Here is a 27,262-nt window from a genome sequence, read left to right as displayed (position 1 = left end):
GAACAAGTGTAGGAGTTTTGTCTTGGTTGCAAATATCATTCTGGTCCTTTATTTTGATTTTATACAACACAGCCATCTGTTTACAGTGCCCTTAATTTGGGATCGGTGTTATTTCTTTGCAGTGCAGGTAGTGTTAAAAATACAGGAGCAGCAAAAAAGCTTGCTGCAACTCACTAAAGACATGTTCTACTAGATGAGAGTATACATATTTTCTATCATCATAGTTTGAATTCTGTCAGGTGGAACAGTTTTAGTTTCATGCTATCGTAAGTAGCCATAGTGGGATCGTTAGAAGCAGGTACTATGCTACCTGGTGATTGAATACTGTGAAATTTGAAGAGCTTATTTATGATATGCTGATTCCTGTTTTATTTGGGTTTAAATTAAAAAATAGAGACCACTTGCATGTAAGTCTTCTGTGGAAACTGTTACAGAAAATTATTCAAAATTAGTTAATCAAAACCAACATGTCTCACTCTGAATACAAAGTCTTGGAAAATGTCATGGCAAGTACCCTAGAGAAGTAAAGCCTAGACAGTATGTGAAATATTTGTAAAAGGTAAAGAACTTTACAATTAAAACATTGAAATAATTGTAGATATGTATGTTTGTCAGTACTGGGTTTAAATTCAACTTTTTTACTCACTAGAGGTGTGTTTTTTTTTTTTTCCCAAAAAAGCTATAGCAGGAGAAACCATTGTGTGCAACGTAACAAATGTCTGTAACTTTTCAGGTTAGTGGTCTTCTTTTTTCTTTTTTTCTTATGAAAACCATGTTCGACTATTTTCTATTCTGAGCAATAAGGCAACTTCTAGTTGCTATGTAAAAGCTAGCTCTGTAATTAATTTTCTTGTTAACTTAGATTTTGTATAACTGCTAAAAAAATAAAATGTGTGGATTTTCATTTAAAAGTAATGTTTAGTCTATTGTATTGTTGATCTTTGGTTTCTTATCAGAGGATACACAGTTGCAGATAAGAATTACAAACCTGAGAAAATAAAGAAACTAGTATGTTCTGGCAGACACTAATGTCTGCCATATTAAGCCTAACTCTGTGTCAGGAATACAAGTTGAAATAGCCTATAGAATAATTATTGTAAAAGCCTGTGTGTATTTTTAAAGTGTAACGTGACAATACACCAACAAAGGAAAATGGAGAGGGCAGTGATGTTCTCTTTATATGCGTAAAGCACATAGTAAAGGAAGATTTTTTTGATACATGTAGCTGCCTTTCAAAACACTTTGATAAACGGCTTCTGTGAGAAACACTTAAGAAAATTAAGTCACTTCTGCCAAGTAGCCAAATGCTGAGTACTTTATAGGTTAGAAAGAGGTAGAATAAATATCTTCCCCCCCCCCGCCCATAAAGTTTCCCTACTGTTTGACACAGTAAACTGCTAGATGGGTGAGGTGATGTCATGTATGCATTCCTGTATGGGTCTTTCTTTATAGCCTGCACTGAATGTGTGGCTGCAGGAAGAGAAGTGTCATAGAAGTTCCTTTTTGTTTCCAAAATGGGCCTATGAGCTCTCAAGGACTGTTGAATGATGCTCTGAATTACGGTATCCTGAAAGTTCTTTAATCCCCAAAGCAATAATTTTCAGAGTATCACTTTGCCTTTACCCACACGTTATTCTCGTTGTGGGAGTTGGAGTTGTATTAATAGTAATGTGCGGTGCAGTTTTTCTATTTTGGGAAAAAAACCCAACCCAAACTAGAAGGAATTTAGAGGCAGCCAGCAAAAATAAATATATGGAAAGTAATGAAGCTATCGGACTTGTTCATTTGTGGAAATAGTAAGTCAAGAGATGGAAGAACAATTGCAAAAATAGTGAATGATCAGAAAAGCTAGTGTAAGTGTTCTTATTTCCCTTTTATTGTAACACAAGACAGTGAATTTTTAAATTCTCAATCAATTTTACATCATGTGGTTTAGCATTGATTTTCTTAACTTTTTTTCCTTTTGGTTTTAGTGTTCTATGTGGGCAAGGTAAAACTTCAGGCAAGTGAAGAAAGTAACAAGTCACTAAATGTAGAAATAGTAAGTATTCTGTCTTTTAAAACTTCATTGTAAGGAAGGTTGAAACGTGTTTGTCTACTTAAAATACTGATATCTTGACATGATTCTTATTGTGCTTTTTATAGTTTTATTTCATTTCAAATACAGTTGGCAGTGCAAGTTATTATTTGCAGTGGATGGATCTAGTCTCTCTCTCTTAAACAGCTGCTTTGCAGCTAAATTTAAGATTTCAGCTAAGTAAACTTCCTACAGTAAGGGCCTATATTCTCAATATAGCCACTGAAAGGAGGAGGAGGAAGCCCCAGGAAGTCTGGAGAGAGGAACTGTCTAATTAAGAATCTACATTTAGGCATACAGGATCTTCCTTTGGAGATTAATTCAGGCACTTTACTTTAGAAAGCAAATGTCATTAGATGGCAACAGTGTGGGCATAAATTAAGTTGGGTTGCATCCTGGGGATAACTCATTTTGAGACAGAGTATCATTCTATGCTTTTTGGCATGTGGTTAATCAGTTATTAATTTTGCAACAGGCCTGTGTGACATGAGTACGTCCACTTAATACAACACAACAGAGGTTTAAGAGAACAACATAATGCAAACCAAGAACCATATAGATTATACAGTATCGAGGTAATGCTATGAGGATGAGAATATTCAGTTGTTATAGATGGAAAACTGAAGGGAGGAAAAAAAAAGGATATTGGCTTGTAAAGGACCTTTCCTACACATCCTTTTCTGCACTCTGTCTGAGATTTCACATGCCAGTCTCTGCAAGCATGAGAGTAGTCAGCAAAATCACCGCAGAGGGCTACTGCACAGGTGCACATTGCGCATTGAGTTTTGGGCAGGGACAGGCTCCTGGCAAAAGCCACCTCTGCATTGTGTTGTGTTTCAGTGGTGATAATGCCTACTGAAGCCCTCCTAGTGTATTAACATTATGCCTACAGCTACTAGAAAAACAGGTTTCCTGCCTCTTGAAACTCTCTTTAGCAGAATATTTCTTAGGTAATGTCCATACCATATATGTTAGATGATGTTTTCATCATGGTGCTCACTGCTTGCTTGAAATGTAAAAATAACCAGTAACGGTGGCAACTAGAAGAACACAGGAATGCAGATCTATAAAGGGCCTTTAGATAAACCTTAGTGTATACCCTGGCCCTAAGGCTAGATCGTATCTATTTATGTAATTCCTACCATGTCTTTCACCTGAGTTCTTGACTTGTCACTCCCAGTGTTCGATGTTGTCTCTTACTTATGTCTATTATGGAGCTTGTCCCATTGCTGCACTTACAGTTAGAAAGTTTGTTCAGTGTCTGATCTAAGCTGTCTTTGTTGGAAACTAAGCCAAATTCCTCTTTTTGATAATGTGAGATAAGGTAAGGTCACTGTCCTCTTGCCCATATCTTTCACAAATTGGATCCTGTTATTATGTGTATACTAGATGAGCCAACTCCTTCCATGAGCTGTGACAACAATGTCATGGTAAATACTTTCTGAAGTGTCTTCATGAGAAAATGCTTCTTATCTTTGGAATTTCAGACTGTTAAAATGTATGAAATGAACATGTTTCTTTTAAGGCTAAAAATTACTGGTTTTGCTTAGCCGTGGAATCTTTGTTTCTGACAGATTAATAACGTAACCATCAACAATCAAGTTACAAAAATTATTGCAATTCCAGCACCTACCCCACAAGAATTAAGGTAAGTAATAAATAATGAATAAAGATTGAAATCTTTGTTATATTTGAAAAAGATGTATGGAGACCTTCCATGTGGTTAGCAGACTCTTCACTTTGCATTATTCCTGCACTTTCTAAATTAAAAATTTCAGGAGCTGTTAGTTACTGTTCTTTATGTTAGATTACTCCTAGTTTTGTTTTATGGACCACTGGAGTTTATTTTAAGAAATGGTACATTTCCTGATTTCCTTTTAGGTCCTTCAGTTTCCTTGGGGCTCAACAGGGCCCAAAGACCTTGTTTATATGCTGATGATCTTAATGATAGTAATAGTAATAATAATAATACTAATAACGATAGTACCTGAGGACATGAGCTGTGGATTGTTCAGAATGCCAGTTTGGCTCCTGCTCTTCATGAATAAATGGTTTTTAAAATTTCAGGGATTTGGTCTGTCTTGTAGGAAGTTACTAAGAGAACTTTCATAGCTGCGTGTTTTTTAATACATATTCTTGGAGTCATATGTATATTTTTATTTTGATGTTGTTTCTTTTTACACAGTGTTTATAAGGAGAAGTTTGAATGAGTGAATATTTACTGCTATTCCCAAAACTTACACTGAAAATCAAAAAGATGTAATTGGCCAACAGGTCTTACTTATAGAAAAAACCCGTATTTCTTACTCATTCTATTTCTGTGGCTTTGAGTATAAATTTAAAATTCTGTTCCATATGCTTGCTTGTCAAAAGACAACATTAAGATTTATTGTTTGCTCTTTTAAATAGCTTTTAAAGAACTGGATTGATGTTACAATTTGTGATGACAGAGGTTTAAACTTAGTTTGTGGAGTGACTAATAAAAGGCAACATCAAAAATGTGTAAACATTTGAGAAGTGGTTTTACAGTATTAGAACTGGCATAATTTTAACAAAATCACTGATCAGCTGGAAATTTTTGTTTCTCAGTAATTGCTTGCTATTTTCATTATATTGTTGCAATTGATGAAATTGATAGAAATCCTCCATAATGATAACTTTTTATTTTTAAGAATTTCAGAGTTCAACAAAACCTTGCAAGCAGTAAGTGAGGTAAGATTTCTAATTCTTGTTACTGTTGGGAAAACTTTTTTTTCAACTGATTTCTGATAATATCATTATCTAAGTAGCAGTCCTGTTCTCTCCTCCTGACAAAACAATTTTTTTCTATTTTCACTTGTCATTACAGTCCTCTGTTATGGAATGCCATACAGAAAACCAGAGGTTTGTCATGAATTTTTTAAATGCTCATATATTGTCTTGTGATATATCAAGTATGAATGGCTATGTAACAGAAGAAAAAACAAATTTTCTGGAAGTTAAGTTTGAGAAACAGGCTGGAGAAAGAAATTCTGATCCCATTATTCCCTTAGCATTAGTGATATTTAAAATATTTTTTTAGATTTTTTTTTAAACCAAACTTTATTGCTTTTCATTAATCTTCTGGTGAAGCACAGGCTTGCCTGCTGTATTTCTTCTGCATGTTTGTATTAGCTGAGTCACAGGGCAACTTAACTGCTAAGGCTATGGGATTTGGGACCACCAAACTTCAGAGCTTGTGAATACAGTGCAATATTTATGAGGAAGTTGCTTCAGATATCCCAAGGTGCTGTTATTCAGCTTGGAAAACCAGCCATCCTCAGGGTAGGGGAAGCCTGAGAAGGTAACCAGTTCAGTTTGGAAGCCATGGGGCATCAGAATGGCAACGCTGTGCAACAGAGGTGATCCTGGAAACCCTGAAATGTAGATAATGTCTGTCAATTTAATTGCTACTCACCACTAAATTGCAGGTCCTTTAAACTGATCAGCTTGGAAACACTATATTGTAAAACAAAACATGGAACTTTATTTCCCCAAATACTTGAATTTGGGGTTGATCTTTCTGGGTTAGGATGAAAGAAAAGTCCAAACCACTCAAATAGCAATAAAGTCAGATCACACCTTCATGCCATATACTGGCAGTACTTAGGGTACTCTTTTCATTCTTGTTAGATGGAAAGAAGCTTCACTTCATCTTTTATGTGTTGCCTTTTCATTCACCTGTGTGTCTGAGTTTGCGGAACATGGAGAATGCTTACTGTAGGTTTGCTAGTATAGGCAGAGTTTCATGTTATCAAACCATAATTGTAAATGTGTAGTTACACGCTTAAGTGGGTCATCTGAGTTCTCTCTAAAGTCAAGAGAGAGAACACTGGCTTTCCCCAGGTGATGGCGATTTCATATGCACTGACATAGCCACCTAGGACACTTGCTAGTTCCTCTCTGGAGTTTCTTTACAGTAACAGTTATTACCTTAAAAAATTACCAACTCTTTAATGGCTAACATTAATTAGGGAGGATCCCATTTAAGAATCAACAGTGTCTGTAGAGAAAAGAGAAAAGAAGCTGCCACAAACTGATGTATTACTCTTTAGCCTGGCATAGTGTTTTATGTGTATTAAAAATAGCCCCAAATCTGAAAGAGCCTAGGAAAAATGTGCTTTCACACTTAGTGTTTGTGCTAATGTGCTTTCACTTAGCATTTGATGTTAATTTAATGTGTTGTAAGGACGAAGCCCTTCTATTTGTTGAGTCTAGAGCTTTTTCTTCTCATTATAGTATGCACTGCAATTTCATAGTGAAGCTGGCTGAGAGAGAGAATATAAGCAGTTTAACAGACAAAGCAGAAATAAGCCAACTTGGTAAGTTATGCTTTAAACACAGTCTTGTCACAGTTACCCTTTCAGATTAAATTTCATATCTTTACAACTGACCTCCAAGTAGCTAAAATAGCATATTTTTACTTACTTTTATATAAAAATAATTTTTTTGTTGAGCAAGATAAATACATCAAAAATGCAGTTTTCTGAATTTTGGGTGGGGAGGGGGAAGATAGAATATATGTTAAAAAAACTTTGGTATAAAGTTGCTGACTACATTAATAAAGCAGACTTTGCAAGGATTAGGTGTAAAATTACTTGAGAACATAAATGTGTTACAGAAATGGCAATCTGAATGGAAAAGTATATAAAGTAGCCAAGCTTTCTTAGTGATATTGTGATAGTAGGGAGAGATGACTCATACCATTTATCCCTGTATTTCAAAAGATGTAGCTTTTCATTTGGTTTGTTTACAGTAGCAAAAAGAGAAATCTGTACTTGTTCAGGCACTGAGCAAAAATCTGGGGGTACTGCAGTATTCTGACTGGTCAAGATCTGTTTTGCAAAAGTCATTTCAGAAAAAAACCTCAAAATCAATTATGCAATATGCACTATTGTTTAAAAATCGTAACCCACACACTTATTTGTATATCCTACTTCACAGTATTAGCAATTTTTATGCTTCAGGATAAACTAGGTTAATGCTTCTTTGTCATCTCAGAATCGTGCTGCTGTTCATCAATCAAGTATTGTTCCTTGACTGCTGAAGAATTACAAATGTAGTAAGTATAAATACAAAATTTGACTTGCTTATTTCCCAAATTTCCTAATGCATTAATAAAGCTGACTTCCATGTTGCAGTGCCATAACTAGGAAGGACTGCACAAGAACAACCTGACAGGCATTTTCCTACATAGCTCCCTCCCCGTTCCTCCCTCTGCCCCTCCACTCCCTTCTCTTCACTTTCTTCCCTCTTCCCCACCCCCCCTTTTTTTTTTCCTGATGCAGATAACTTTTGTGTTCAGCATCAAGTCACCTCCAGAATAGGCAGCAAAGGCAGTAGTAGTATTTAAGGACTTGCTAGTTAACAACTACAGCAAAATAGAATGTAAGAACCCTCAAAATGTTATGAAATTTGTATTTATTACTAAAGCATGAAACACCCGATCTGATTGATTTTAAAGTGTACATTATTAGTAGTATGTCCATATCATTCATATATATTCCTCTATTATAACTCATTTTCTTTAAGATATAAATTATGTTATATTTAACATGCATTTCTGTGCTTTTTTTTTTAACAGTACTATACAATTGCGACCACATTCTATATGGATTCCTTTCCCTCGTTCTCCTTCTCTCCCTAAAAAGACTGCCCCCAAATCTAATACTTTTATTTCCCCCACTAAGCTTTCTACCAAACAAAGCCCTACAGTTAGACCACTGATCCCACCATTCACAGAAATTTATTTTTCTGGAGCTTTGACATCTCCCACTACAAATCCTCTCTCTGAAACTTCTGCCACATATACTACTGAAACTTCTGTGTCTTCCACCAGTGTTACCACTACACTTTCCTCTTCTGAGTCGCTTGCTCAGCCTACTATGCAAACTTTTCCTTCCATAGCTTCTACTAAATCTGTCACCATTTCCACACCTGCAACAAAATCTACCAGTAATGCTGCTTTCTCAGTTAAATCTGATGCTGCATACCTTAGCAAGCCTATTACCATAATTTCTCCTTCTGTAGGTTTCAATAAACGTTCTGAAGTTTCCTCTTCTGAGCTTCCCCCCAAACCTGCAATAGCAATTCCTCCCGTTGAGACTACCACAAAATCTATTGCACAAATTCATCCTGCTACAGATTTGACCCAACCTCCTTCTGGTAACAAAAATGTTACTACAGCACCTATTCTTCCCCTTACTCCTTTCACAATAACTTTGACCCCTACTGTTAGTCCTGTCAACCATTCTGTCTCAGGTTCTCATCCTCATTCTACTGCTGGTGGCCACGGTAGTCTGCATAACGAGAGCACAGGTAATATGACAAATAAAATAATTTTTTTTTCAATTTGAATGCCATATACTGAATTTGCTCTTAAACTTTATTAAATGAGATTATCTATCTGAGCTGTGACCTTCCAATTATTGTGAAAAGCCGGAGACAACTCTCACAAGGTGTATACTTCTTTCTAAAATACATTCTGATGCCTTTGGTCATGATGATACCTCACCCTACAATTTGGTTGGCAACAGTGATAGACAGGTACTGTGCTAAGTTCCCAACAGGTACCTGTGGCAGAAAAAAATTAAGTCATAGAGCCAGGTAGCTATTTTTTTTACTGAGCTAGTATTTAAAATATTGCAAGTCAATGTTGGATCTTCCTTAAAATATTGTTATTGATCAGGAATATTCTTGGTGGCTGTGTATTTTGTTATGAAGATTATACACATCTTCACAAGCTTCTTTTCAAATTGCAGATCTTACTTTCATTTTATTCTACTTTCAGCCATCCAGTGGCTAAAAATCCAAAATAATAGATTATTTAACATCACTAATGGTCTGATGTGAGAAACTTTGTAATCAAAAAAAAGTGCAATTAATGCTGGCCATTTGAAACCTTGCTTTATGTTTTCGGAAGATTTAAGGTATTGCTATCTGCAAAGTAGCTGACAGGGAGAAAAAGGAATTCTGTCTCACATAACATGTTGAGAGACTTTACAAGCTGTGAGAAGGTTTGTTGGTCAAGAGAACTCCTGAATATTTCTGCTTCTCAAAGCTTACTTCATTTGTTGAACACAGTGTTTGAATAAATGCACAACTTTTCTTTTGTCACAGGAAAGGTGCTATCAGCTACCACATACACAGCTTCTGTATACACCACCATTAATGTCACCACAGCTGAGCAAATCGTGTCCAAAATAGAAAATGATTTAGCCGCTGGAAAAGTAGAGCCAAAAGATGTGGAAAGGATGGTTAGTGAGGTTAGCAAAGTCCTGACTGCTTCTCAACCATTACCACCCCGAATTTCTAACAGGTAGGTCATTGTAGCAATAGATTAAAGATGTGTTGTATTGACTATCTTGATAAATTGGCTTCAGCAAGTTTCATTTTTTATAATCGTAATCCACAAAAATATTTCGTGTTCTTTAATGTACTTATACAAAATGGAAGGAGTATCATTCTAGTGTTAGCAGCTCTACTATAATATAATGCCATGGAAAACAGTGTAATTTTTTGTGTTGACGCGACAATAAGTAAGCAGATTCAGCTGTATTTTACAGTACGCTTGGATTACTGCTCCATAACCACAACTTGCCTGAGAATTTTGGGTGTATGTGTTTGGTAATACTAAGTATCTCTTTTTCTTAACAGAGTTATAAAACTGGTGGATTCTATTGGCTTAAAACTGAACTTTTCAGCAACGTCTGCTGATTTTACCTCCCCTTCCTTGGCTCTGGCAGTTGTCAAAACCAATAGCACCCGCTCCAACCAAATGTCTTTTGCTGTCCAGGACTCAGCTGATCTCCAGGTTAAATACTGATAATTCTAAATACTTACAAATTCTCAAACATTTATTTTTAAGTATTTATATTTATGTTTTATATTTATATGTAACATCAGTTTGTTCTGTGTTTATGTCACAATTTCAGGATCTTTTGTTCATGTTAGTTTCAGAGAAAAAAAATACTTTGTTTTTGAATCCCTTCATAGCTTTTGCTTTCATTTTGTATTATGGTGTAAATAAGCAACAGACTTGGCAAAAACTGGCATTCGACTAATAGGCCGTTAGAGAGAGTACAGCCAGAACACTGGAATGGACAGAGTGCTTTGTGGAATAACTTTGCCTCAAAAACCCTGAATCGAGAGTCACTTAATCACCCACCCTGACGGTGCTGAAATTTGTCAAGGAGTGTTGCCAGATGGCTTCATCTGTTAAAAGAATATTATTTGCAGAGTGTTCCATGAAAGAACTATTTACATTGCTTGGATAATGACATTCATACATTTGTCACTCTTGACTAGTTGGTCTCACCACAAAAGAAGTGTTTAGAAAGTTTGGATCCACTTTGTCTCACTCAAAACCTCCCTCCTCATTGACGAAATAATAATTTAGACAATATCAGCCTTGGAGGCTTAAGCAAAGAGAGCTAGAAAGTTCTGGACAAATTTTGGCACATTCTGTCTTCTCAGAGCAGGAAATAGCTTAATCTAGCATGAGCCATAAATTGTACTGGAACTGTTCTGTGGTACTGAAAATGGGATGATATGTTAACATTTGACTTCTTTTCTGTTTTCTTAGAAATATGTGGTGCATGAATGTAAGGTGACTAGGAGGTGGTAGTGCTGGAAAAACAGAAATTTGCTAAGTAATGATTTTCTGGAAATCTCAAGGCACTGGCAATGAAATGCATAGAATTTTCCAACAAGTATGGTCTAGTTAAAATCAGAGCATCAGCAATGCTTTTGTGGAATTGATGTGGAATTTCTTTGGTGGCTGTCTAAACCGATGATCTCCAAAGTGGGGTGTGAATACCCCAGGGTGTGCACATGACAGTCCATTGGGGTGCAGCAAGAAAATATTTTTTATATGATTAATAAATAAAAAATACATTTAAAAAAATAATGTTTAGCCTTTACCTCACTCTTTTAAAATTTCTGGATTTGTGTATGTTTTATAAGGCGTGTAATATATTAGTACAGTAGTACATGCATATAACATAAATAGATGTATTTTGGGGTGCATGCTCAAAAAATTATTAGAGGTTGCATGATCAAAAAAATTTGGAAACCACTGGTCTAAACAGAAGAGTTAAACCATGTTGTTAGGGCACTGTGGAGAGCTTACACTGTTATTCCTATTACAACCATTCTTTGAATATACAGAGAAGTTCTTTCTTCAGTTCTGCTGATGTTTCACATCTCTCAGGAACTCTGAGATGATGTTTGTATGTAAAGTGACTGATGTGCAACAAGAAAATGTGAGAGATTTCATACTAAACAAAGCTCTTTGTCCTGTAAGTACAGCACAGAAAACTGGGTGAAAGGTCAGATCTTTTTTTTATAATGTTAGATCACTAAGCTCTTGAAATACCTGAATTGTAGCTTATCCAGTTTATTTTTGTCATTTTTGCAGATGATCATAAAGTTAGGATTTACGTTCTTATGTTATGCTTAGCCTACTATGCTTAAAAATCTATTGACAAATAATGGTGATTTACAGTTTTTCTGAATACTGACATACTTCATATGAGGTATAAAAATTCTTTGTCTTTGCAGGCTTCCATGCTGTGAAATGTTAATCTCCCTAGGTTGTTGCTCTTCATCTTTGTCAAATCAGTATTATCCACCACAGTGATATGTTTTGTCTGTGTAGGCAAATGGGTAAAGCCAGAGTATTTTGAATGGTAGGCAGACCTAAAATGAGTTGCATCCTTTTCAGGCCTGCAGATGCTATTTATTCATTGAAGCAGGGGAGGAATGAGAAAGCAGCAGTGAGTTCCTGACAGTGATTAGAGAGATACCTATTTTGAAGTTTTAAACTGAAAATAAGTCACAATTTAGTTTTTCTTTAGTGACTGAAGTGAAGCATAATCCTTGCGTTTATTTTTCAGATCTCTCTAGGCATTAATGCAATTTATGATTTAAATAATCTTGGATCAATTACACTTCCTTCATCATTGCTGTCAAATTTACCCCCTGAAGAGTTGGACTTGGCCTCTAGAATCATATTCAACTTCTTTAAAAAGACCACTGTGTTCCAGGTATCTTTTTGATCCTCTGTTCATAAGGCTTTTAAAATCAAGCCTAGAGTAAAATAAAATATGAATATGAGTGGACTTTCTTCCCACAAAACACATTTCAAAACTTCCTAATTTAAAAAATAATTTTTTGTCCAGTGCTCGCACTGCATAACAACTGAACTTGTAGTTGCTGTACTCCACTATTGTTTCCTTTAAGAATTTAAAATCTGATTATTTCTGTCGTTCCAGGATCTTTCCTTGAAGAATGCATCTTTAATCAGCAATGTTATATCATCAAGTGTTGGTAACCTCACAATTAGCAACTTAAAGGCGAATGTTACTGTCACTTTACAGAATACCAAACCTAATCAGGTATGGTTTACATTTTGGCAAACTTAAAGTATGATTTCATTGCCTCCATTGGAGTTGTAGTAAAAGAAATACAGATCGGTTGGTTCTGCTTTACTAGTGTGGACATTTTATCTCCATCTGTGCTTTAAAAATCACTCACCTTTGCGTATTTATCACTGGTATAAATTTTTATTCTCAAATGGTTTCAGGTAATTTTGGTCTATCACTTATCCATATAGTTTTTATCTTTCCTACCCACCCTTTTGTTTTATTTTTCAAATAATAAAAACACTTGGATGAAAGCCTGGCAGTGGGGGTTGCTAAGGAGATGCTGCAGTCATGACATTTGTAGGTGCAATACAAGTCTTCTTTCTTAGGGGGAATGTTGTTCCTTGAACTGGAACACAGGATTGTGTCACTGGAACTATTAGGGCTCATATACAGCATCTCTTTCCTAAATGAGCATCAAGGATTCAAATGTTATATCCCATATCTTAAAATTGTTCAAAATATTAAAATATTATAAACTGAAAAATATAGGGATTCCACTAATGTATCTGAAGCTTTTTTTTTAGAGCTGGCTTAGTGTAGTCTTTGCTTGTATTGATATAATACTGAGTTTTGAAATAGAACTGTAGAAGTATTAGTGTATTACTGCAACTATTTTTAGGATTTTGATGTGTGTGTGATATCTGCATGTAAACCTTTAACACTGTAGTAATATAAAGTGATCAAATGTTTGGAAATGAAAAAGAGTTTTTCTGTGTGGTTGTTTTCTTGATACTTAACAAAATCAGGAAGGATGAGAAATCTGAAGAATTCATACAGTGTGGGAAGACAATGAAAGAGCATTCATAATGTTTTACCAGGGACAGAATCATAAGCCTGAGAGCTAGCTCCTGTATGGTGACTTCAAGTTTGTTCAGCATATTTTCACTGCACATTGCATATTAATATTGCATATTGCATATTGCAATATTAATCCATTCTATGCACCTAAATTCATTTTGTGTTCATGTAAAACAGGTATATTTTCTGTATACAATATTTATTCTTGCCTGCGTTTCGTAGATAATTCGTAAATTGTGTGATCATAAACTCATAGTTTAGTATAACATCTTTTTTTTTTTTTATTTTACCTCCCAAACAGGATAATTCAACAGTTAGGTGTGTATTTTGGGACTTCAATAAAAACGGTAAGTACTTGATATCACCCAAGATATCATGCTGGTTTAGCTGTGTTAACCCGTGTTAATATAAGTAAGAGCTTTTGTGAATAACAGTGCTGTTTTCTTTAACAGGTGGACATGGAGGCTGGTCGTATGAAGGCTGCATAGTTAAAGAAAGTAGAGTAAATGAAACAGTCTGTTCATGCAACCACCTCACAAGCTTTGCAGTTTTGATGGTAATTATTTTAAAAATTGGGCAATCTTACCCTGATTCAAGAGAACATTTAAGCATGTATTATCTTAAACAAATTAGGATTCAGTAAGCACGTACCACCTATGAAATACTACTTGGGTTCTGTTTGCTTCAGTGTTAGTACATGCAGCTGCAAAACTAGTCATGTACTTAAACTGCATGTTGAATGGGGGTCCATGAGTTCCACTGAAATAAAAAATTCCTTACGTGCTTATTAAACTGCAGCTTTTACATTTAGGCAGTTTATATTTTAGGGAATAAAAATTAGGATAAATAAAATTTAAAACAAGTTTTTAATCAAATGGGATTTCACAGTTAGAATCATAAAATATCTCAAGTTGGAGGTAACGCATAAGGATCATCGAATCCAACTCCCTGCTCCTTGCAGGACTAGACTAGCTTTTCTGTTTTTCAGTTAATCTTTTATAAGATCCATGATGAAAAGAACTGTTTCCTTTTTTTTCTAACTGCAGAGGAAAAGGTGCATTTTGGGTTTTTTTGATCCTTTTGCATTTAACAAACATGTTCTCTGAAATTAAATTCTGTTTCCATTTCAGAACTTGTATGGAAAAACTCCTTTGAATCCCACACAAGAATTGGTACTGACTTTTATATCTTATATAGGCTGTGGCCTCTCTGCAATTTTTCTTTCTGTTACTCTTGTGACCTACATAGCCTTTGAGTAAGTACCTGTTCAACTACGCTCCCATTATTACTCAATTATAAGTAATATTCATGGCAAAGTCCTTTTCAATAGTTATGGATTCTGTCTCCATTAATAATGCACGAATTTGTCCAGTTTACCAGGAAGGTGTTGATTCAGTCTTCAGGAATGTTCATCCTGTGGACAACTGAATCAATCTTGAGGCTCTATGCAGTAAGAAGTGAAGAAGTAGCACTCTTAAATATTTTATAACGGATTGTCATAATAGAAGTGTGAAGGAATGTGTTTAAGATACAACATATATAGATCAGTGCAGAATGATAGCATTTTTAAATGCATTTGTATTCTTTGGTGTTTGTTGGAACGTTTTCTTACGTTTGAACCTTAACTATTGAATCCTCCATACTATGTTTTGAAAATCCTCCTCAAAGTTATTCGGCACACGTTTGTTCTCTCATTATCCTGTCATCAAGGATTTACTTGTCTCTATCAAGGCTTTAGAAGCCCAGTCAAAAGCCTAATCTAGCTTAGCAATGAAGAACAGTCACATTTTGGTTTTGGAAGTAGTATAACAAGGGGAAGTCCAACATACAACGTAAAAAAAATAATCATGGTACTAAATTCTAAGAATCCAAGTTATTGTTTGTATTTGTATAACCTTATTATAACAAATTTTATTCATACAGACCATTAATTTGGAAACCTTTTGTAAATTACTCTTTCAATGCATAAATGCATTGTATATGAATGATAATATAGAATTTTTTTTCTTGGCATTTGTGCAATAAGAACTAGAGAGGAAGTAAGCCAGGGATCCACGGACAATTGATGTCATATCACTAATTTGCTTTCTTAGGAAAATCCGGAGAGACTACCCCTCCAAAATCCTTATTCAGCTCTGTGCTGCGTTACTTCTACTCAACTTAGTTTTCCTCCTTGACTCATGGATCGCACTGTATGATTCACGAAGCCTGTGCATTGCAGTTGCAGTATTTCTTCACTATTTCCTCTTGGCTTCCTTCACTTGGATGGGCCTAGAAGCTTTCCACATGTATCTGGCCCTCGTGAAAGTCTTCAATACCTATGTACGGAAATATATTCTTAAATTTTGCGTTGTTGGTTGGGGTATGTATTTTTTATTGTTTGTTTGGTTTTTTTTTTTCCTTTTGGATGGTAAATAGATAAATCTTCTTATCAAGTATTTCAGTGAATGTAACACAGTTCAGAAATGAAAATGAAGCAGTCATTAAATGTTATGACCTTGCAGTGACCAGATATTCATCATCAGTAAACCTGATCCTATCTATATATTCCACCTTTTTGAGGTGGGCCACTCCCCCGTAACTGCAGAACTGAGGCTGCTGTGATGCAAATTGATAATGAATTTCCCTTGTGCAAGTATGATAGAACCAATTTTGAATGCGCATACTTCCATTTCAATTTACCAGATCGATGGCATCAGTTCTCTTTGGAAAATAAATGCCAATAAGTATGTATACTCCATTTCTGGGATAGCACTGTTGCTAACAAAAAGCAGCAAAACAGATCTAACTGGATAAAGGATGGAGATATTCTGGACCTGATTACCCTCTCTGGCCACTTGAGTAAACATGAGTGAAGGCACTAAAATAAACAGAATTGTTTTCTTAAAACAGTTGTAAGAAAGAAAATCAGGTATCTTGTATTTGATGTTTTAATGGTTTGATGAGTGATGGTATTTGTTTCCTTATTCAGAAAGGTTTGGAGCTAGCTGTGGAGAACTCTTGTTTCTTTGCAAGCTACGTTCCTGAGTGAATACTCAATTTTTTAGATTTTTTTCAAACAGCTAGTCATCAACAGAATTCAACAGACACACGTCAGAAACAAGTTGTAGATTTCACAGAAAAATATCATCATTTCAAGTAATCATAATGCTGTCTTTGTAATGATTTTCATGTATGTGTTTGCTCATAATCTTTTAGGGTTACCAGCAGTAGTTGTGTCCATTGTGTTGGCAGTATCACCTGATAATTATGGACTTATAACCACTGGAAAGGTTTCAGTAAACAGACCTGATGAATTGTGAGTTAAAGGGAGGTGCTTTTTTGGGGGATGGGTGGGAGGGAAGTGCTACAAAATTGATTTTCTTTAAAGGTGGGGAAGGGAAGGAAGCAATGGGAGAGCTTTGAAATGGTATAGTTCTACAGTATGTCATATGTTTTGTGGTTATTGCCTATATGAAGGCTCTTATCCTTAGGCCAAAAAAATACTTTTTACTAAAGAGGCAAAATTAATTTGCATGTGCAACAAACTAGACATTTATTTCATGTTTATTTTGCTTAATTTCTGTTTCTCATAACGGTTGACAGACTGTTCTTGTGTTCTAGCTGCTGGATTAAAAATAGAATTGTCTTCTATATTACTGCGGTGGGATACTTTTGCCTGATATTCCTGATCAATATCAGCATGTTCATTGTTGTGCTGATCCAGCTCTGTCGTATCAAAAAGAAAAAACAACTTGGTACTCAAAGAAAAACCAGTATTCAAGACCTTAGGAGTGTTGCTGGCCTCACATTCTTGTTGGGAATTACTTGGGGATTCGCTTTCTTCACAGTAAATGAGGTATTTACTTACCTCTTCACCATTTTCAACACTTTGCAAGGTAAATTCATCCTTCATGTGATAGCCCATTGCGTACAACATAATGAACAAAACATTTGGAAATGGCATTTTCTTGATTCAGCAATAAAGATGTAATTTTGATACATGCTGTAATGTCTTAAATAAATTAGAGATGATACTGCTTTACTGTAACCTTGACTTACAGTTATGTTACAGTAGGGTACAGGGAAGCTAGTTACTATTTATATGTATAGTATACTTATAGCTATAAATATTATAATTTTTAAAATGTATGCAAAGCAGAGACCACTGGAAGTGACTGTATTTCTCTAGTCAACAGATCAATTGTAAATACTGAGTTACTGTAAGTATTCACATAATAATGCAATTAATGTAGTGAAAAGTGTATCATTTCTCCTCTTGTGACATTGTGTGACATTCAACAAAGGGCCACTGGGACAGGCAAAGCTGCAATATCTTAAAGTTAGTGGTCTAACTCTTAAGCATGGCCTTGAGTAGTTAAGAACATACAGGAAGTGGATATGAAGGCATGCAGCTTTGCAAAGGCCAGGATGCTACTGGACATATCCAAAAGCAGAGTTTCAGAGGCTGCAAAAGCTTTCATATAAATATGAGGTAGTATAAGTGCCTGCAGTTATCTAAGTATACCTGAATTGCCCTGAAGTTTGGATCTAAACTTCTGCTTAAAAGGCACTTCAGATGACTGGCTAGATGATTTCCCAGAGAGACTAAAGCAATGAAAATTGCAGTTCAGTGTATATACCCCTCCTCCTTTTGCTATTTTGATTTTTGAGTACCTTACTCTTCGTTAACTTGAGGGGTTGAACCAACATCTTCCCAGCTCTTGCGTGAGATTGTGTTGAACTAACACAAGACTAGATTCTGTGTGATCAGAGTAATCTGTTATGTGAAATTAAGTTCCCCTTTTGCCCAGTTTTAAGTTAGGTGCTGGGCAAATTTTGATATTAGAAGTAATAAAGGTGTATAAATTGTACTGACTTCAATTAAACTTATGCCAATGTTTCAGAACTGTACTTGAAAGTGGTATAGAACCATCTGTGTAGAGCAACACTTGGTTACATACAAAAATTCATCCTAAAAGCCAAAGTTAAGAAAGATACGTAAGCAAAGAAAGATGTGAGTAATCTCTTGTGGGATTTTACATGCTTAACTGGCCTTAAAAGCAGTGTAAACATAACATACATACATGTCTGCACCAGTCTGATAATTTAGTTTTCCTTCATGTTATTTTCTATTCATTTTAAGCCTAAAATCTGTTCTTAGAGATGCATTGCAGCTGGAAAATCGTGCAAAGACTGAGTGCCGCTTTTCCTTAAAGGGGGACAGTGACAATGGACTTGTAAGCAGGAAAAGTTAAGTCCCACCCTATTTCAGAACTGAGTGAGAAGCAGACAATGAGTCTGTAATGTGGCACTGACAAGAGACAGGGATGAGCTTCATCCCTTCTAGAAAATATTTGCCTTTGAATTTGTGGTAAAGGGGGTACTATTTATTATTATTTTAGATAAGACTTATTTTCTTTGTATTGGTGCTCAAAATTTTGTAGTATTACTAGTTCTGTTACAGTTGGTGGTATCACATTAGATGCTAATAAAAGATGGGACAGTGTCATACCATGTGCTAACAGCTGCAAAGCCTGACAGTGTTGTATAGTACCCTCTGTTTGACATTGCTTTGAATTCTTTTCCGAAAGTCTTAAGTAAATTTCAAGATCCACGGAATTTTTGTCTTCTTATTTGATAGAAGGAAACTTTATGTACTTTGTGGATTTGGTTGTGTTTGTTGTTCTAGCATTTGTTTGTATGATTCCTCTCATCTATGTAAGGTAAAAATACTCTTCAGTGTTCAGAGTTGTAAACTTTTTCACCAAAGAAAGGTGTCATTACTTTTGATTAGAAATTTAAAAGAAATGAAAGAAAACCAAAACATTGTTTGTTAAGAAGTAGCAAAAGTCAATTTTGAAACATTCTCTAACGTTACTGCTTTTCAGGGTTCTTCATTTTTATCTTCTATTGTGTAACAAAGGAGAATGTCCGTAAACAGTGGAGAAGATACCTCTGTTGTGGGAAATTCAGGCTGGCTGAAAACTCTGGTAAATATGAATTTTTTTTTTCTTTTACTTCTGAATACTTAAACTTGGTGTTAAGTTCCTACTATTTTGTAATACTTCTTTTTTAAAAAAATAATAAATCATGTTACTGCAGTTGCAGGTCTAATTTATTATCCAAGATATAATAAACCTCCAAAATTATAGTCTTTAAAGTTGGTAGTTGATGCCGTTTTTAGATGCTTACATGCTGCTGCATTAAGCTGTTAACTGCAGTTCATGTCTTCCACTGCAGTATAAAGGCATGTCTTTGCAGAAGAGTTTTGATCGTAGTTAGAATCTGCAAGATTTGTTCCAGCTTCTGAGTCAACTGTAGTTTTACCAGTAAATTCCACAAAACAAGGTGAAGCATAGTTTAAACAAACAAACAAAAAAGCTAAATGATTTTATGTTATTTTCTTATTCAGCAGTTGACCTCTCATAAAGCTATATACTTTTTATACACTTTAACTTAGAGGATCAACTGTACTTTAGTTATTTTTCTGATCTGGTCTATAGTCAGAAAACTGTGACAGTTGGCTACTGTCACAAGTGCACTGTTCAGGCCGCTTAAAGAATCACTGTCAAAGGTATTAGCAAAAGTGATCTTAATAGGAATTTGTAAAAGTGTGACTTAACAAAGTTTGATGGCAAGGTTCGCTCTATTACTCACTGTATGAATAAGGCATACATGGAAAATCGAGTTAAAAATCAGTTAGCATATGCTATATATATGCAGGTACCAACAATCTAAGGTTCATTCATAGTTTTAAGGTGGATCACAAGATTTTTAGCAGCACTTAATCGTTGATTAATTTAACATTTACAAAGTGATTCAATCAAATTTACTTTAATCACAACAGTGACTTAATTACATATTTGAGATGGCAATATTTATACTATGCTTGCTATCAGGTACCTAAATCAATTCACACATGCACGCACACAGACACAAAGATATATAAATGTGTAAAGGTATACCTGTTAAAAATTCCCCTTGAGTTCAGTGAAATACTCACATCAAATGTCTCGGCATTTCTTGGCGGGCGAGGGTTGAGCCTCAAGGAGTGAAGGGTTTCAGCCCAGGTCCCATCATCGGTCTTTGATGGTGGTCCTCTGAACTTCGCGAACTTGAGAGTTCGTGAGCTCTGAGAGGCGTCCCACTGAGAGGGACACGGTGGCTGCAGCCCATTGCAGTCCAGGAGAGCTCAGAGCGCCGATCTTAGGTCCGCTGTTTGTAGGGTCATGAGATGATTGACTTAGTCATCAATAAATTTCCATCCTGGCCACAATCTGTGTTAGGTGATTCTGGTATCTTTAGCAGCAAACGTACAATTCCAGTATTTTCCAGAATGTACAGCTCTGGCATCTGCCACATAGGGCTGTGAACCAGGCAGCAGGAGTTCCAGGCATGGTTAGGGAGTGCCTCATCATCCCAACTCACTGCTCTTGGAACAAAGACAAGAAAAGTGCCGGGTCCTCCCCACTCACTGCTCTTGTAATCAAGGCAAGAACACAATGTTGGCTGAATCTGAAATCACCGCGTGGCCTGAGGGGGGAGGGGGTGGGACAAGGCTGCACCGCCACAGCTACTAGTATTAAAAAAGGGCCAAGAGAAATAGGAATTATATTTAAATAACTTTAAATGTCAAGAATCATGAAATTTTTAGGAGGATATAATTCTGTCTAGAATACTGTGAGGAGAGCGGCTAAAGCCTAGTTTTAATTTTAATTCAGTTGCATTATTAAATATGTTTTAATATTTTGCTTGTATGAGTTGTGCTATTTTCTGTAACACATGTATTGTAGACTGGAGTAGAACTGCTACTAATGGTTTGAAGAAGCAGACTGTAAATCAAGGTGTATCCAGTTCTTCCAATTCCTTACAATCAAACAGTAACTCCACTAACTCTACAACACTGCTAATGAATAATGATTACTCAGTGCACGCGAATGGAAATGGTATGTATAATGTAAAATAGTATTTCTCAACTTTTTTTTTTCTTTTCTTAAAATGGAAGTGCTATGCTCTTTCGTGGTTATGTAAAATGAAGCACTGACAAAATATTATTCAGAAGTGTAGTGTCAGAACATGTCAGGATGTCCTCACAAATGTTTTAGGGGACTATAGAAACAAAAGTTTTAAAATATCCATTTCTCCTACTCAGTGGGAACTCTTGACTTATGTATCCAATAGTAGGTAGTATTTGCTGTTGGAGCAATTACTTATCAGAAGCTGCTGTTAACACTTGTCGTCTGAATATATGACAATAAACTTCAAGCATGTTTTAAAACAGCTCCTATTTTAAACCTTATTAAAACAAAGATTGCCTGAAGAAAAAAGAAATACAGCATAATAGTATAGCTTGAAAGTATGAAAGAAATCATGTAGGAGGTAATGATGAAGAACGTTAATAGAATGCTTACATGGAAGCTGCTTATGAGAGGAGAAGTAAGAGAAAATGGAGACTAACTTATAAAATCATCTCAGTGAACACAGCACTGCTGAGAGGGCTGCCTCACTATTGGCTACAGAGTAAGTATTGAAACTGAAATTCTCTATAGCTCTGTATTTCCCCTGTGGGTTTTTAAGGATGGTTTTGCCTAACAGAAATCTATCTTTGTTGCAGAAAACAACTCTTCAGAAGTGAAATTCTGTGTCCTTCCTGTTCTAACACAGTACTATCCTCTGAACTGTTACCCTTTGCTCTGTCCCTGAGAAGCTGAAATGCAGGTGTATACTTGCAAATTGGTGTGACTTATTTGTCTATTGAGAAAACTAGATACGAATCTCCACTAAATGTACTTATTAAAAAATGATCATTTTGCAGTGGACACAATCTTAATTTTTCACACTCTTGCGGGACATACGTCATGCTGCTGATTTGAGCTCTCAGTCAGTTTTTCAAACAGAAAAATAGCCTATAAATATGTAATGTATAAAAGCCTAAGCTGAGCAAAATTTACAGGACGTTGATCCTCTGTGCCTCAGGTATTTTCCCAGTTGATCCGGAGTTGAGGCTAAGAAGTTATGCCATCAGCTAGATTGTTTAGTGTGAAGTTGCAGAACATGCTCACAGAGGCTGTTGTCCTCGTTTCCTGGCCTATGCTGTCAGAAGACAGCAGATGATCAGCGGGATAATCTCAGCAGATAATCGCTCAGATGTACAAAGCAAAAGCTATGGAATTCGTGTGTGTTGCCCCCTTAATAGGTTACCATCTATTTGGATGTACTAGCTGCATATTGTGAAGAAATCACTTCACGAAATGGCATTTGGACATGCCCTGAACAGCTTTCCAGACTGAGCTTGTAAAATTAGTTAATTCTTCTTTTTAGTCATTGCTTTGTAAAACCTCTCTGTTTGGATACCACACAATGCAATAATTAACATACTTTGTATCTAACAGGTCAGTTGAGAACCAGAATCCAGTAACTCACTGCCATCAAATACAAAGCAAGGCAATATTTTTAGGTAGAAGTAATACCTTTCAAAGAGAAAGACATTTTCAGGCATAAAAGCCTGCATGTCTTGTAGGGGTTTTTTTCCAGCTATGTTAGTTATTCTGATGAATGATACCACCTCTCCATGCACTATTTGACATGCTTACACATAGCTACAAAAGCGTTTTGGCTACTTTTCTCAACAGAAAGAAAGATAGCAGAAATGTTTTATTGAACTTGTTTGTTGTAGCAACTGAGTGAATGGTCCTGTTTGGCTTTCCGGAACAGGTTTTTGTTCGTTTGGATAAAATGAGATGCAAAATTGATGGTCTAAACCATTGAGCGATGCCAGTTCTGTGTGACGTGCTCCAGTTCTGTCCTATTTTATTCACATAATTAGATCTTTCCAGTGTGAGAGTCTGTATGAGGTTCAACAAGGCCAAGTGCAAGGTCCTACACCTGGGTCGGGGTAATCCCCGGTATCAATACAGGCTGGGGGATGAAAGGATCAAGAGCAGCCCTGCTGAGAGGGACTTGGGGGTACTGATAGACGAAAGGCTGGACATGAGCCGGCAATGTGCGCTGGCAGCCCACAGGGCCAACCGTGTCCTGGGACGCATCAAGAGAAGCTTGGCCAGCAGGTCGAGAGAGATGATTCTGCCCCTCTACTCTGCTCTGGTGAGACCTCACCTGCAGTCCTGCATCCAGCTCTGGAGCCCTCAGCACAAGAAGGACATGGAACTGTTGGAGAGGGTCCAAAGGAGGGCTACAAAAATGATCCGAGGACTGGAGCACCTCTCCTATGAGGACAGGCTGAGAGAGTTGGGCTTGTTCAGCCTGGAGAAGAGAAGGCTGCGGGGAGACCTGATTGCAGCATTTCAGTACTTAAAGGGAGCCTATTGGAAAGATGGGGACAATCTTTTTAGTAGAGACAACAGTGACAGGACGAGGGGTAATGGTTTTAAACTAAAACAGGGTAGGTTTAGGCTGGATATAAGGAAGAAATTCTTTACAATGAGGGTTGTGAAACACTGGAATGGGTTGCCCAGAGAGGTAGTGGAGGCCCCATCCTGGAAACATTCAAGACCAGGTTGGACAGGGCTCTGAGCAACCTGATCTAGTTAGTGGTGTCCCTGCTCGCTGCGGGGGGGTTGGACTAGATGACCTCTAGGGGTCCCTTCCAACCCAAAACTTTCTATGATTCTATGATGATTCTATGACTTCTGCAAGAAGAGGCTAAACTTACACTTGGACAGAGTTGGTCCTCCCAGAAAAGCTCTTTGAGGCAATTCTTTGCACTTACTCTTCCAAACATGGGTCAGTTTTATCTCAGAAGAGCTGGGCAAATGCCTCCAAAAGGTAGTTGACTGGTGTTAGATGGGAACATGGGATTTTATAATTTGCTGGACTTGATTTCCCTGCTATCGCAGCTAGAACTTCAAAATAACATTTCAATACTTTTAAACATTTTAAAAGGTGAGCTGCAGAAATAAAACACTCTAGAAATTAAGACCTATGTCATAAATGTACTGAGCTGTAAACACTTAACAGTTTTGGTCTCGCTATTTCCACTGAAATGCTATTCCAGATGCAGGATTGAATGGCTTGCCATGGTAAGTTTGGGATGTCCTTACAGCCTGTGGCTTTGCTTGCCTACTGGACTGTGTAACTTCCTTTTTTCATGGCATACTAATATTTCCTTCTTTTCAGTTTTTTTTCTTATAATTTTACATGTTTGGAAAACTACCATTAGGTATCACATGGCTCATGTGATTTCCTCACTGAGGAACAGAAACCAGCTTTCTGAATTTGTTTATGGAATAGCCTTATTTTCTTCTTGGATTTTGCCCTAACTATAGGGAACACCTCTTTTGAACACTCCTCCTAAAATAAAACAGTTGTAGTCAGGCAGGGGGTTAGACAACTATATATGCACAATTACAGTGTCAGCAAGTATGGTTATTTTCTGTCATTTCAGTTTTCACCTGACTGGAATTGATTAACAGAGCTCTTCTGCTTGTCTTACCCTGTTGACGTTTGTGCCTGTTTTACTGCTTGATGGCCTTTTAAGTTAAGAATTAAATATTAGACTTTAAGAGGCTTTGCATAATCTTCTGGGCCGTCGCTTCCATTTTGTGGGTCCAGTGGCCACTCAGTAGTTTGGCATGGAATTTGTAATCTTTGTTTGACAGGCCATCACCACAAATCCACTTCCTTAAACTCCCATCCTGAGATGTTGAAATTATATGCATTACATTTTCAAACTGATAGTAAGCTTTATCAGCTAGAAATACATGTTCACGTCTTATTTAAAAAATGCCATCTCTCATTCCAAAGAAAATTTGCCAGTGAGACTTTGGTGCAACTGATACACTGACATCTGCTTGAATCAGTAGCCCTGTAACAGAGTCATCTTTCACTGCCTAGAGATTTCTCACCAGTGTTTCTCCTCCTCCCAAAAGCATAAACTCCAAGCAGTTTCTACCTTCACTGTTGTGTCTTTTCAGCAGATTTACTGAAATCTACTGAATCATGATGATGTTTGTATATGAAGTGTTGTAAATATTAACACAAATAGCAAATTTGCTGTTTTATGTTTTTTATTAATGGTGTTTCTGGTATAAATGTATCTGTGTTTGTGAACTCATTTCTTAGAGTTTAACAAAACGATCCCCTTCCAAAAGCAATACTAGTTCTGGTGTTGGTTTCCGCATGATGGTATTCCTTACAGTTTACTCCTACTGATACGATACATATGATACCAGCATCCTGGCAGATCTTTTAAACTTGACTGCTTTGGGGGAAAAAAAAATCCAGCCAGAAACATTTGCACAAATACTTACAATAAAAAATTCCTAATTCTCATAAAAATTATCTAGAACGTGGTGCATAGAGGTAGGAGATTCTATCCAGTTAATTGAGCATTTGTGGAGGATTTCATTAGGCTGCAGTCAGCAGTGGTATTACACATGTTCATTGTAGATTCACTTCAACGCGTGAGATTCTGAGTCTAAATATGGCTTAGACCTATGATCGGACCTAGGCCATATTGTGATTGTCCTCCAGAAATAAATGCTGCAAGTTGAGTGCCTTTCAAAGGAAAAAATATCCTTGCTTTCTCAGACACTTTCTTGTTTCAGATGCATGGCAAACCTGAGAAACCTTTTAAACTTAACTCGTTAAAGCAAAACTAGAATGAGCAGCATTTTGTATCTTATCTAGTGATATTTATTCCAAGTCAAAGTCTACATTCTGAGAGTTGTGGCCTTCACTGCTTAAAATATGGGATCCTGTTGCACATAAATACATTAACATCTCTGAAATCTCTTACTAATTTCACCTAGGAAAAGAAATATATCCAGAATATGTACAGAAAAATCCACATTTTGAAATTGTTGCAGGGGTAAAATGAGAGTGCATGAATGCCCCTGCAGTGACTTGAAAAAGCATGGGAGACTTGATTCCGAACCTTTCTGATAGGGGTGCACTTTTTTTGTTTCAGCAGGCCATCTTTCCAGTGAGAAGAATGGTGTTTCTTTCGTCGTGCAGAATGGTGATGTGTGTCTCCATGACTTTTCAGGCAAACAACTTGTATTTCAAGAAAAGGATGATACAAGCAGCCAGAAAAACCATGTCTCGCTCAGAAGGACCTCAAAGAGGGGAAGCCTAACTTTTATTGAGAAAATGTGATTTTCTTTTAAACGGCTCTTTGTTTTACAGTGTGAAGTAGAGATTTACTTTAACAGTTTTACATAATGTGAGCAAACCAAGAACTGATTTTATTTAATATATGGTACTGGAACTTCAAGGCAGCCATACAAGGGATTGACAAGGACAATTATTAAAAAAAAAACAAAAAGGAAAAGGAAGCTACTGTTTTGACAAGGTGTCTCGGATGTCAAAGTACAGCTTGCACATTTCCATTATGGTTGTTCATTAGAGGTTTTTTTGATGGTTTTTTACATTTAAAGGGAAGATTTATTTAGACTTTTTTTCCTTACAAATAAGTATCTGGATATAATGCATAGTAGTATTGTATAAATGTAGGAAGTTACAACTTGTGTGTACAAACGATGTTATCTTTAAAAACGTTAGCTACACTGTCTTCAACTTTTTGTACATTATAGTAGCAAGCTCTATAGTGATGTACATAAGCAGAAAAATATCAACCTTTAAGCATCTTAATGATACTTTTATATTTATTTCTTGTAATATAAGTTTAAATATTCCTATGTATAGAATAATAATTGGTATTTTGTTTTAACTTCTATTGTAAGTTTGCATTTGTCTTTCATTCAAATAATTAACAGAATTTTACAGAAGTTAATTTGTTCAGTAAGTGAAATCACTTACAGTGGTTTGAATATATTCACTAGATACAGAACTGTAAATGCAAACACTATCCATCTTGAACCTTTAGCAACCTCTTAGTACACCACAGAGGGCTAGAAACAGGGTAATAAATAAAGGTGATAAATAGTCAGTAGATTATTAAATACAACTAAGTTATGTTAGTGGCTTGAGTAAGTCAATG

The 27,262-nt window shown here is 36.2% G+C and overlaps 1 protein-coding gene across 1 annotated transcript in view; it reads left to right on the top strand.

Annotated features, from left to right (window-relative positions):
• Nucleotides 1-26,890, top strand: part of ADGRG2 (adhesion G protein-coupled receptor G2) — a 53,194-nt gene extending 26,304 nt beyond the window's left edge. The window contains exons 7-27 of the mRNA XM_075442287.1: nt 680-733; nt 1,974-2,041; nt 3,652-3,725; nt 4,750-4,789; nt 4,926-4,960; nt 6,335-6,417; nt 7,097-7,157; nt 7,680-8,413; nt 9,215-9,413; nt 9,752-9,908; nt 11,992-12,141; nt 12,370-12,492; nt 13,622-13,667; nt 13,773-13,876; nt 14,451-14,575; nt 15,414-15,682; nt 16,519-16,618; nt 16,924-17,198; nt 19,191-19,292; nt 21,096-21,248; nt 26,231-26,890. Of these exons, the coding sequence (XP_075298402.1) occupies nt 680-733; nt 1,974-2,041; nt 3,652-3,725; nt 4,750-4,789; nt 4,926-4,960; nt 6,335-6,417; nt 7,097-7,157; nt 7,680-8,413; nt 9,215-9,413; nt 9,752-9,908; nt 11,992-12,141; nt 12,370-12,492; nt 13,622-13,667; nt 13,773-13,876; nt 14,451-14,575; nt 15,414-15,682; nt 16,519-16,618; nt 16,924-17,198; nt 19,191-19,292; nt 21,096-21,248; nt 26,231-26,418 (3,140 nt within the window). The 3' untranslated portion in view covers nt 26,419-26,890. The remainder of the gene's footprint in view (nt 1-679; nt 734-1,973; nt 2,042-3,651; nt 3,726-4,749; nt 4,790-4,925; nt 4,961-6,334; nt 6,418-7,096; nt 7,158-7,679; nt 8,414-9,214; nt 9,414-9,751; nt 9,909-11,991; nt 12,142-12,369; nt 12,493-13,621; nt 13,668-13,772; nt 13,877-14,450; nt 14,576-15,413; nt 15,683-16,518; nt 16,619-16,923; nt 17,199-19,190; nt 19,293-21,095; nt 21,249-26,230) is intronic.
• The last annotated feature ends 372 nt before the right edge of the window (nt 26,891-27,262 follow it).

The sequence above is a fragment of the Opisthocomus hoazin genome, chromosome 1, assembly GCF_030867145.1.
Source record: "Opisthocomus hoazin isolate bOpiHoa1 chromosome 1, bOpiHoa1.hap1, whole genome shotgun sequence".
NCBI lineage: Eukaryota > Metazoa > Chordata > Aves > Opisthocomiformes > Opisthocomidae > Opisthocomus > Opisthocomus hoazin.
Note: the sequence above shows the minus strand (reverse complement) of the source record. Positions and strands in the feature narration are given on the sequence as shown.